Below are 13,105 nucleotides of genomic sequence, written 5' to 3'. Positions count from 1 at the left end.
CAATTAACTTTTTGATTTCGTTTTTATAAGCTATTACAGTTTCATACGGGCTGTTTGACGGTAGTTCTTGAATGTATGGCAAATTATTTGCCTTCTCACTCGTTTTGAATAATTCAGTTAATCTTTTACTAGCCCTATTGAATCTATTTTTATGTATACATTTTTCATCATCCTCAATCTTCTCCGGCAATACTCGTTTCTTCACTCCGTCGTAGGTTCGTACCAATAACGTACTAAAAACGTTATTCAAGCATAAATTGATTGTCATCATGTCCTCAGGCCGATTGGATGATTTTTTGTAGTTTTCCGTCATTAGGTCATCGAGAATCCCCAAAACGTTCTCGCCTTGAGCTCGTAACGAATCATCATACTTTTTAAGTTCTTCCAAAGTTGAAGAATTTTCTTTGCCATTTTCGAATTTCAAATCAAAATCAAATTCATAGAATTTAAAAACAAAAAGCATGAGCCTGGAAATAATACAATATTTAATGATTTACGTTTCAAAAGTTAAATTTAAAAAAACAAAATTTATTAAATTAAATTAAAAAAAAACAAATGAAACTAACTTCTTGAATAATTTCATGATAATATAGTTAGCATGGTAAATCGTAACGCATAGCGTAAAAGGCAATAATAAACCCAATATAGAAGTTAGCGGTTGTTAGCTGTTATCCCCTAATGTGTGTCCTATAAAGATTTTATACTGTTTCTCTAATTAGAGTAAATAAAAAATAAGTATATTGGAATTTTTGAAAATAGAAAAAAATTATTTATTTTTTTTAGGAATTAGAACATTTTATTTTTGTATAGATCCTAATTTTTAATAATAAGAAATTATAATATTGTAAGTCAATCTGCCTTGAGTTCACGACAATTTGTCGTCGTAAATTGCAAAATTTACATAAAAATATTGTACTCCATTTAGGTATAAATTATAAAGCATGTACCTGGATAGATAGCAATGTTTTATATTTTGTGTTCGGACGAATGAGTTGAGCAAAATGAATAGAACAAAACTCTTGTACAGTATCATGATAATTTAGTATTTTTATTAATATTGTAAAATGAACAATAAAATCGGTTATAACGTTGAGAAAATTCAACATAGACTGTACTAACGCAGTTGGCAACGAAGCGATACTATTTTTTTTCAAAAGTTATTTTTTTGCATCGGTACGTACTTGTCTTTTCAAAATGTTTTTTGGCTTTTTTTTTGTTTTGAATAAGTTATATGGGTCTTATAAAAATTGAATTGAAACATATGTTGTTGTCTGTTGTCTACACATGTGGCATGTGTGACACGACAACACGCAGCACCGCTGTTTAACTTGATTTTGATTCACAATGCTGTGTTTTTTTTTGTGTAAATACGATATCTTTTTGTCCTCTGGATCGATTTATTAGAGTAGCAACTCTATAGATACGAAATTATATATGATTGGTACTATGGTGGGTGAAAAGTTCATAGAGTCTATTTCTTCATCCCGAAATTGGGAAAACCGCCGTTAAGTCAGTTGTCCTTAACCAAATGTTGGTATATATATATTCACACAGTGATTTTATTTATAAGCGCATGTATAATATATACAGGGTGATTCTTTTAGCGCCCTACAGTACTTTACTCAAAAATTACTTATTTATGGGACTGATGCGATGGTTGGGATTATATTTGTTATACTTTCGAAGATTTAGGAAATAACATACTATGCGAAACATCTCCTCAAGCCTCACGAAATATTAAAACTAGTTAATGAGGTTAGGAATGACCGTTTCATGTTTATATATTAATGTAGTGGTTTGGCTTAGTGAAAATTTACCGAATACGTTTTTTATGAATATAGTTATATATACAACATATTTAGTATACAGAACTATCAATATTTTATGAAACAACATATAAGTTGTTATATTTTTAATGACTATAAATAATAATAATAATATTAATTATTAGTAGTTATTTTTTTTATACGTACAATTGTGTTAAATGTTATTGAATATATATTGACGTGTGTATTAAATTAACTTTTAATTTAAGCATATTTGTTTTGAAAAATAGTGGACATAATTATTTTTTTCTTAAAAGTGGAGGAAAAATCATTTTCAAGGACAATAAAATGCCGTAGAAACTTGAAAAAAAATAATATTCGTAATGTTATAAAAACAAGTATAGGTTGTATAACGTCCTATATTGAACAATACTGTTTTTCAGAGAAATATTTTCGTGTTCACAGTTGTACAAAATAGAACAACTATTACAGCTATAGCAACAGAAGAACACACAAATACATTTAGATATTCTTAGTCTTACCTACGCGTCGATAAAATATCTGTTTATACTTTATAATGCCTGACCAGTCAGGACATAGTGGGGACGGGTAGGGTACACGTTTACAGAAATTAGTATAAATAAAAGTAATTAAAATTGAATAAAATCACTTTTAAATAAAGGCTTTGAGGGTTATTTGAAAATACAGCACCTCAATTTAATACTTTTAATTTTGCTGGCTTACTCTGTGCTCGGTTTGGACTGTAATGGCTTGAATGTACTAACTACAGATTTGCATCGAAGCATTTTTCGAAATTGATTTTATCACTTTCAGATTTAAAAAATTCCTGTAAACCTGTGATTTACTTTTTATAAGTGTATGTATAATATATATTATACATATTTATTGTTTCTTTTAAGGTTTTTTGTTGGTACTTAGAGAATTGATTAGAGAATTTTAAGTAAAAACATATAGAATAAATTATTGTAAAAAATATTTTAATTTCTTATTAAACCTTATATAAGATATTGAGTGGTTCACTATAAGTGAATCACCCTGTACATGAAAATATTATCATAATATTTTACTATAAAACTATATTATTTTAGATATGAATAGTAGTGCCATAAATAAACAACAATTAAATTATTATTTTAAAATAGCTTTATATCTGATAGCTTAACTAATGGTAAGTTTGAACTTGCAAAAAAAGTTAATCAAAAACATGTTGACGTTAAGTTAATCTATTTGGGACGATATTCAAAATTTGTTTACATGATTTGAAATAATTTTTTGTGTTAAGTAAAAACGTATTTATTTGTTAGTATCCTATATTTTTATCAAGAAGCATTCGTAATTGTATAGTAAACTATATACTTGATATCGCTTTTATAAATGTGTACTGGTAATATCTGGTGATATCTGTTGCTTTTTATTTTTTTAAACCGATAAATTCGTATTTAGATAACCTTCATATTTTTTTTTTAGTTTTATATTAAAACATGTTATTGTTTGAACAATACACGTGCAAAATATTTGTTTGCCTATGTTCTAAAACTTTAGATCTACGAGAGGCATCTGTCTCTAGGAATTTCCAATCTCAATTCACCCTAAACGAGATACACCGAATTAGAATTATATTAATATATTTCAATTTCTGACGAGTCTTTTTAACATTTTAAGAGAAAAGAGCTTAGACCGGTTTTAATCGAGTCACCTGCTAATAGTGTTAAACAAGTTTTTTTACAGCCCACTCTATATGGAGGAACTTTAGCATTGCTTATCCAAAAATCCTTAAAAACAGACAGCATAAAATCCCCTTAAAAAATATATAACAAACTCTCAGAGTTAACATGTTTAAATTATATGACGAAACAAATTTTATTTTCTTGGAAAACTCGCTCATACAAATTTAACAAACCAAAAAACACATTATTATTAATGCAATACCTTTTCCATTTCGCATCGAAGCTATAACAATTTTTATTTAAACTGACTCTTTCATTATCAATAGACCTAGCAAATCATTCAAAGTTTAGTTTCGATGAAACGTTATTTTAAAGTTTTATTTTAAATAAAGGGTTTCATTGGTTGCCCGAGGTAAAATTATACTTTTATTAAAAATACTGTCCGTAAAATACATTTTTTTCAAGATTTAATTATTTAAAAAAAAAAGTTCAGCTATTAACCCTTACAAGTGCATCAAATAAAATAATAAATAATAATATATAGTGTAATAATATAATTGTATTGATAGTATTGACTTTGTGATAAGTTAAGACGTTATACATTTAGTATGTAGATAACAAATCTATTACTAATGTCAACATTTTTATTACAGGCAGACGATCAACCCTAATCGTATTGAGTATTGACCCTATTACTAAAAAACCTTTTTAAGCACATTATCGTCAATAGGTACAATGGTTTTATCGCTACTTGTATATTTTTTATTATTACAGATTCACATAGGGGCGTATATTTGAATGTGATTTTATCACTTTCAGTTGTAATAATTCTTAAAAATATGTGACATCCCCCGATCTGATACGCTCCGTTCCTCTATGCCCCGACCCCAATATACTGTCTTTTAATGTGTTTATGTGTTTAATATAATAGTATTCTCTCACATTTTGAAAACTTTTAAATCATCAAAAATATATATAATATTAAAATTTAAAGGAGGTTATCTCCTAACTTTCAAAAATATAATAATTAAATTAAATTAATCATCCAGCAAACTATGCTGTTGGTATAATTGAACTTTAGATCTGCTCTCCACATGTATGCTATACCCTAAAAATAAATAAGAAATTAGTAAGAATTGATATAAGAATAATATCGCGACGCTTAAAGTAAAACTAGTGTTATTAAGTGAAAGTTAGCGGTTATAATTTCAAAATTGAGTGAGGCGGGTTGTGTGGTAAAGACTAAAAAAAAGGTAACAATAAAAATAAGAACAGGGAAAAACAAAGCAGCCCATAAATCCTGAATATCACTAGCTGTAGCGAAAATATACTATAACTAAATGGAAATTAGATGATTTCGTTGTAGAATTGTAGAATGTGTTTTCAAACATTTTCGAACAAAATTGCAAACAAATCTGAGAAAATTTTTAATTTTAACATGACCGTATGTTACTGTAAGTAATTTACTTTTTTTTGTTTCTTTTATGATGTCACATTTCGGCCCGTGCGAAAAAATGCGTTCGTGAAAAAAGAACTGATTATCAATAACCCCTTGGTAGACGTTTTTGTATTTTTGCAAATTATTCACGTATTTCTCGACCAAATCGGCTTCCATTTTTACCGCATTTATGGCATTGTTGCAATTTTCTTCGGAGTTTATGTTGATAAGTTTGTCTTTATACGGTTTTCTCAGTATGTTAATACGCATTGGGTCGAACAAAAAAGTATAAACTAAACTGATCAAGTGCGGTGCGCCCCTCTGTAAGTTTGCTTTGTTATTGTACATGATTAATTCGTCCAGTTGCAGTGCGGTTCTTTTTAACGTATATAAAGCATTTTTCGGATAAAGGCCTAAATTTATGAAACCGGCCAGAGTAGTCAGTATGGAATCGCCCAATTTGTCGATTATCACTTGGAACAACTTGGCCCTGGTGGCGACGTCTTTGAACTTTTCGTCACCCGTGTAAAGTATATGTTTGACCAAAATCACGTAAGAACCGACGACTGACAACAAAGGATGCACCGTTGCTACCAGCACTTGCTGTTGGAACGACTCAACACACTTGGCGTCGAAAAACCGCTGTGCTAGCCAAAACAATAGCTGTATGTTGGGATGAGTGCCGTCTTCCAATTGCGTCTCTAATGTGACGTTTCGGAGCAGCGCCAAATCATCAGATTCGTTATCTTTTGGCAAACCCATTTGGTCGATTTCGTATTCGCCTTGATACAACAGATCGTAGAACAAGAGAAGTCGCGGATAGTACCGCTTGTACGTATTTCTCTGCAAAATAGGCATCATCAATTTTTTCATCTCAAAATCGCTATCTTCAAATGCGTTCCTATATAATTGGAGTGGTGTGGTTTCAAGAAATTCATGATGTCCACTAGTAACGTATATTAAATTTTTCACAGTACTTCTCCTCGGTAGTAATGCGTTATATTGATCGTAACGTTCACTTCTGGTTATTTCATCTCGCTCTACGATTTTCCAATATTTATTGCTCAAGGCAAACCCACAGTTTATATGGATACTATTGTGTAAGATTTTAATTATTTTTTCAATTGCCTTTTCGAATTCATTTTTATAAGCTATTAACGTATCATACGGGCTGTTTGACGGTACTTCTTGACTGTTTGACGGTACTTCTTGACTATTTGACGACAGTTGTTCTTTAATTTGTGACGAGCCATTGGAATTCTTACTTGTTTTGAATAAATTAGTCAATTTTTTAACGTTTTTATGAGTATTTTTTTTACTATCCTCATCCTCCGGCAGCACTCGTTTCTTCTCCTCGTCGTAGGTTTGTACTAATAATGTATTAAAAACGTTATTCAAGTATAAATTAATTGTCATCATGTCATCAGGTGGATTGATTGACTGTCGGTAGTTTTTCGTCAAAAGGTCATCGAGAATCCCCAAAACGTTCTGGCCTTGATCACGTAACGAATCACTAAACTTTTTAAGTTCTTCCAAAGTTGTAGAATCTTCTTTGCCATTTTTGAATCTCAAATCAAAATCAAATTCATAGAATTTGAAAACAAAAAGCATGTGCCTGGAAAAATGCAATGTATAATGATTTTCGTTTCAATAAATTAAATGAACAAAACAAATACAACTATACTCTTCAATAATATCATGCTAGATGTACTATAAAGATTATATACTATTTATCTAATAAAATTAAATAATTTGAAATGTTTGGAAAATAGAAAAAATAACAACTTTTTTTTAGAAATTAAGAAATTGTTTTTTTTTACATCCTAATTTTAATAATATAATCATATATTATTGTATGTCAATTTTTCTTGAATTCTTGGCAAATTGTCGTAGCAATTTGCAAAATTCACATAAAAATACTATATTTCATTTAAGTATTTAATATAAAGCATGTACCTGGAAAGATAGCAATATTTTATCGTATCTGTTCGGACAAATGAATTGAGAAAAATGAATATTACAAAACTTTTGTACAGTATCATGGTAAATAAGCTAAAAATAGATTATAACTTTGCAAAACTTCAACATAGACTGTACTGTCACAGTTCACAACACAGCGATACTTATTTTTTCTTTTTTGCCAATAAGAACAAACAACAAATATTATACCACAGTAAACAAAAATGTATTATATTGGGTATCAAGAGTTAATTTTTTGCTTCGGTACGTACTTGACAGTTAAAAATGTTTTTTCGGCAATTGGTTGCTATTGAATAAGTATTTTGCGTCATAGGAAACACGCATTGAACCATATGTTGTTGTCCACACATGTATGTCAGACAACAACAGACATTGTTTAACTTCAATGCGATAGCTAAGTAGGAATAACTTTATAATTTTATAGCATCGATGCGGAGCTGAGAACGTATTGGATTTACAATGATTATTTTTATTAAAACAATTTAATATAATATTATATTATATTTTATAAGTTCCAGGCCCTCTTCCAAAAAAAGTCAGCCATTCAAAGTAGTGATATCTACACTGTGGCCAAGTCAGAAACTGTTACTGTTACTCGTGTATTCTATCCTTTTATATTTTCATATTGTACAGATTAGGAGGGGGGGGGGATTTCACCTGTGAACTAACTCCGAAAATCAAAGATATTTTTAATCAATGTTAATGCCACTTGCCGTAATGGTTCAATTATTTTAGTCTGAAAAATGTAAAAAAAATGTCCCTGTCTGATGACTATTATACTCATTGGTATATTTATATATATATATATATATATAAATATACCAATATATATTTTTTTTCCCTTACTTTTTGGTACATATTTACTACATTTTTCAATATTTTGAAAATGTTTATCACCAATCCTTATAAACAAAAAAGGGGATATCGTTTTTTTTTAATGGCACATATATTTTTTAATTACATACATTTGCAGACAAAACAATATAAAAATATGTTTGCGTTTGAATTTTTCATTTTTATTTATCTGTTCATTAACTATGACTTTGTAGCTACAAAGTCTTTGATACTACATTTCCTCTTAATAATTATCATAATTCTTTGGTTTTCCAAAACCGGCAGGACATAAAATTTTATATTTTTGTTGACATTGTCCAATTGGCGATAACATTCTAACAACTAGGAAGTCACTATAAAAGATTTTGAAATAATGATAGACAAACGGTTCTTATCTACAGATTACTTAGATTACAGGTTATTTATTATATCTGATTACGATACAAAGTACGGTTACACGTCAAATTATTTTCATTCGACGTATAAAACTTCTAGCCTTTGTAGTAACGATTGAAAATATTATGAAGTGCATTCAAAAAATCAAATCTCTATAAAGTCATAACAAACGAACAAATAAATAAAAATTCAAACGCTCATATGGTTTTTAATTTTTTGTCTACAAATTTATGTAAACAAAAACATATGTTACCATTTAAAAAAAACAAAAATTCTCCTTTTTGTCTTATAAGGATTGGTGATAAAAATGTTCAAAATATTGAAAAACGGTGTATAACATGTACCTAAGTATAAGGCAACACAAATTCTCAAAATATTCATATTTTCGAGAAAACGAGTGTCTTGCGTTAGTTGGATCACCCTATACATAAACATCCTTTTTGTACCTAAAATAATAAAAACATTATTTTTTCTAAAATTTTCCGAGAAATCCAGTGTCTCACCCGAATTGAATCACCCTGTACAACTTTCTTCTTAAAAATCAGAAGTTAGTTTTTTCATTGTTAAGGACCCCACAACTCTTACCCAAAAAAAAATAATACACTTTAACCCTAATTGTATCCATCCTTATAGTTAAAATATAATAATAAACATATTGTCGCCTTTACGATGCTTGTTATTTTTCCTTCAGTCGGTCATACAAATCAACAAGACTTTCACAGTTGCACTCACCAGACGTTTTGTCGTCTGCTTTGATATAATCGACACATGCGGTCTTGTTCGAGGCACGTCAAAGCCATTAGAAAGGTGACCGGGAAATCGTAAGCGGTTTAAAAATAAGGATTTTTCATCTTGCTCAACCAAAATTAGATGCCTCAAGTAAAGACGTTGAAGAGGTTTCCATCGGCCAAGACACGCACTTAAGTCAAGGACGAGTCGTTGATGACTGCTAGCAAATCTTCGCCGTTTTTTTAACACGAACGTCTTGCGGCTAGGGTTCTGGCAAAAATGTGAGTGACGCTTTTGTGACACGAAGTGAAATGGTAGGAAAGGAAGTGGCTAGGATGGGATAGTAATAATTACCGATGAATGTAATTCGAGTGATTGTAATAAACGTGAAATACAAGCTAATATTTGTTTAAAACGTTTGAATTGTTTTTGATAAAAATAATTATGTATGAATTATTAAATAATTAAAAAAAAAACAAAAAACTTTATCTTCTAAGTTACAGATCTATTTGCAATACTAACAATAAACCAACATTAATTACATGGGATGCTTAAAATTGAAATTTTACAAAAAATTTACCTAAACCAAGCTCAAAAATATATAAGAGGTATAACGTCCTCCAAAAAGAATTATAATAAAATATATGTGTATTTTTTTTTTTTTAATTAAACCATAATCCTATACAGCAGCATAAATGATTATTAACGTAAAATATATATCTATCTTTTATTAATTTTTAACAACACCAAGTCTGATAAAATCGAGTTCTAGTAAAATGTTTTGTTCATATTTCCACTGTATATAAGTACATATCAACAAAAAAATCTTTTACCTTTAAAATATTTTATCTTTTAAATCTTTTACTTTACAAAGCATTACTTATTGGCCGACGACCGACCAATTATCGAAGGATCCTTGGATTTTTTCGAAGACTGGTTTCGATTCGATTCATGCATGGTACCATGAATCTATAAACAAAAATAGTAAGCAAAACATTACGAGCAACACTTGACTGATTTACATAAGACAATATGTAGTTAGTATGAAATTATCATTAAGATATTAAATGTGTCAAACCCTATGTCACACTATTATAATTTTAATTTAGTTATTTACCTATATCTACCTAGATGCAAGAGGGATAACGTTTAAACTTAAATGAATATGTATACTCGTATATCTGGTCGGTCATCAGTTCTAAATTATTACTTTTTAAGTTATCAGTTTATTAGTTTTTCGCGTTACACGTTCACTTTCAGTTAGAAAAAAAGGGAATAAGAATAAAAGATAAGATATTTGAAATAAGTGATAAGCTATTAGGGATAAGAGATAAGTAATAAGAAATAATGTATCCGTGATTAAATTTTAAACAACTGGGTTATTTTATCTGTGTACATTACTCAACCGCATTCTACCTCTTACCCTGTTTTTTTAAATTAAAACTTTTTAAGAGTAACCGTTATTCAAAATTGGTTATCGTCCAGTCGACAATTACGGTAAGTTATTATTGTTTGATAAGAGCTTAGAATGTTTTTACACGAGTCAATTTTTTTATAATTTTAGACTTTAGTACGGTATCAAAAAGTCAGGTGTCACGCGATTTTTTTAATGTCCTGTACACGTTTTTTATAACAAATATTTTAGTACTTATCGTTATGGTTTACTTTGTCCCACACGTGGCAGCTCAGACTAAAGTTGACTCTGCCGATCATATGGTGAGCATCGTGGTACATTACGTCTGCTCTCCAAAGCTGCCACCACGATGGTTTGAAATCGATGCCAGAATGTTGTTGGATGGTGTGGTACAAGTTGTACGACTGTATCGTGGTGTATGGAACTGAAACGGCCGTAGTCATAATGAAATACAGAAAATCATAATTAATAATAACAATGAAACATAACATTCAATTATATTCCGTGCATAAAATGACGTTAGGTGTTCCAGCATTGGTCAGCAACCGAGTGTACTCACCCCAGTGTATTGGTACGATGAAAAACAGTGAAAACAGAGCTAAAACGTTTGCTATCATTTCAATCGGGTGTACTGCAAAAGCGGCCCATGGGTACGGAGCGTTGTATTGGTGGTGGTAGACATGTATGTGTTTGAATAAAAACCGTGTATGAAACGCTCGATGCACCCAATATATAACGTAATCCTGCGGAACCAAATAATTTTTTTTTTGGTAAGCTTAAGCCAATCAACGTGGACACGTGGCTCTGATGATTTGCAAATTGTTAGATTCGACAAATTGGCCGCGCGGCATCAAACCATATCGTCCTAGGATAGCTAAAAGCCGATGTCGCTGGCCGGTAAGGGAACAGGAGGAAGAGGGTGTGTCACAATCCAGGGAAAGAGGATGCCCAAATTATGGAACCCGGAGTGTTGAACCGGTGCATTAAACTTGTGGTGGAATAACTGTGCGAAGAGCTTACAAAAGCTGAAGAAGCAGAACTTCTATGACTCTGCATTTGTGATATTACACTTACTGCACTTACGGCATCAGTATAATAACTGCATACTGCAATAATTACCGAGGAGTAGGTAATTCAGGTCCATTTGGGTTAAGCTGTGATCTTTTTACCTCCTCGGACCCTTGGAGTTGGATGGAAAGGAGTCTGGATACTAACGGATACAGCTAGAAAACGGCATATGGCGTTTATTGTGACAGTAAGGAAGATGGAATTTTAACATGATTATATTTTTAAGCAGAGGGCCAACCAAGAAATCGTTTAACGTACACAAATAAAAAAACAAAGACCTGGGAAAAGTATACCAGCGGCCATTGAATAATCCACCACGTCCAAGAGTAAGCGTCGCATTCCAAGTAAAGTAAACTGTGTCCACCACAAACTGAGTATGTGGTATAAGCTGATACCGTGGCAGTGGCGGACGACAGTCCGATGAGACTGGTTCCAAGAGTAAGCGTCGCATTCCAAGTAAAGTAAACTGTGTCCACCACAAACTGAGTATGTGGTATAAGCTGATACCGTGGCAGTGGCGGACGACAGTCCGATGAGACTGGTTTTTGATATCGTTCAGCAGAGCGTTTCGTTTTGGCCATTTGGTTGGCTGGCACTTCCAATCCGCGGCATTTTCCCTACACTTCACGTAGTAAGACCACTTCGCAGAGAAAGATAGGCACATCAGTATACAGAACAAGTATAGGCATTGTACGCCACATCGCATTGGAAAAACTACAGGGTGTGCCCTAGTACATCTTAATATCAAGAGAATAAATCTTATTTATAAATAAAAGAGTTCATATCTATGGCTCGGAACTTGATGACTTTTTTCTAACTATTTTCTAGAAATGGGCTATTATATACTATTGACTATTTTACATTATGTATGAGGATATATATATATACCCTCGTTTGAGAGTTTTTTAATTCACACCTTATACAAGCGTATTGTCTTAAGAATAATAATTAATACATGCAATTTTTGGAGTTTTCTATTTGAAATTATTTTTGTTTATGCTATTTTACAATAATATACAACTACTAAATATTTTCATATTTTATGTAATAATTTTCAGAGATCATGTTAAAAATAATTGTCTTCCTAAGTTTTAATTTTTAACATCTTTAAAAGCAAAGACTTGGTTATTGCTTAGTTAACAATATCAGCAAATTATTACTAATTAAATAAACTAAACAGAAGTACACGTTGCCAAAAGCAAGTCGCTTTGAAAATTACATAAAATTGACAACATTTGAATATTGTCTAATTTTGTTCAACGACATAAATTATAGTGTTTCAAAAAAAAAGTCACAAAAACAATTAATGAATAACATAGTATTATAGTTTTTTACTTTTATGTGTATATTTTTTTAGTTCTATTTACTTGACATAATATGAGTGTACCCTAGTACACTCCACACCCCACACACCCTGTAGATCTGACTATGTGTGCAAAATTATCTACCTCTAAATACTTGCAGATTACAAAGTACGCGAATAATAAGACAGTTTGCACGATCCAATGTGTCCAGTATTCGCAAAACACCGAGGAGCACCGACCTTTCATCAGTATATTATAGTGGTCCAAACTAGCATTGCTTTTCAAATTGTCCAAAAACACAGGCCAACGGTCCGCTTGAATTTCCATAGTATCGAGTATAGTCCAAACCTAAAATAATTTCATTATAAAAATTTTAACTTAACATCAGACTTCTTAATTGAATTTACTCGTCGTAAAATCAAGAAAAATAGTAACAAGGAATAAGTCTCGTCTTTTGTAAAACGACATTTAGAAAAATAGAAGTGAAA

General features: G+C 30.8%; 1 protein-coding gene across 2 annotated transcripts; it reads right to left on the bottom strand.

The window, feature by feature from the left end:
* Window positions 1–9,513: 9,513 nt before the first annotated feature.
* On the bottom strand, window positions 9,514–11,737 carry LOC126839510 (lathosterol oxidase-like). 2 transcript variants are annotated; one of them, XM_050574848.1, is made up of 4 exons: window positions 11,572–11,737; window positions 10,805–10,988; window positions 10,497–10,669; window positions 9,514–9,800 (listed from the first exon to the last, which is right to left on the bottom strand). In XM_050574848.1, exons 1-4 carry the CDS (start codon window positions 11,650–11,652, stop codon window positions 9,708–9,710), a joined length of 531 nt encoding a protein of 176 aa, XP_050430805.1. In that variant the 5' UTR covers window positions 11,653–11,737; the 3' UTR covers window positions 9,514–9,707. The 2 variants fall into 2 exon arrangements, with proteins under 2 accessions (XP_050430805.1, XP_050430806.1); XM_050574849.1 differs by having other exon boundaries at window positions 11,592–11,737.
* Between the last annotated feature and the right edge of the window lie 1,368 nt (window positions 11,738–13,105).

The sequence above is a fragment of the Adelges cooleyi genome, unplaced genomic scaffold (assembly GCF_023614345.1).
Source record: "Adelges cooleyi isolate 19-005CV unplaced genomic scaffold, UGA_ACOO_1.1 ACOO_flye_CR_arks_rails_tigmint_CR_PRNA_306, whole genome shotgun sequence".
In the NCBI taxonomy this organism is placed as follows: Eukaryota; Metazoa; Arthropoda; class Insecta; order Hemiptera; family Adelgidae; genus Adelges; species Adelges cooleyi.
The sequence above is the reverse complement of the archived record's forward strand: the minus strand, read 5'-3'. Positions and strand labels throughout refer to the sequence as shown.

Bases quoted from the DNA above. Each gene is read 5' to 3' on its own strand.
- LOC126839510 (XM_050574848.1), bottom strand. From the start codon at position 11,652: ATGCGACGCTTACTCTTGGACGTGGTGGATTATTCAATGGCCGCTGGT. The intron at 10,989-11,571 runs GTACGTTAAACG...TTGGTTCCGCAG, and splicing joins GTCTTTGTTTTTTTATTTGT to GATTACGTTATATATTGGGT. The intron at 9,801-10,496 runs GTAAACCATAAC...TTTTGTTTATAG, and splicing joins GCTGCCACGTGTGGGACAAA to ATTCATGGTACCATGCATGA.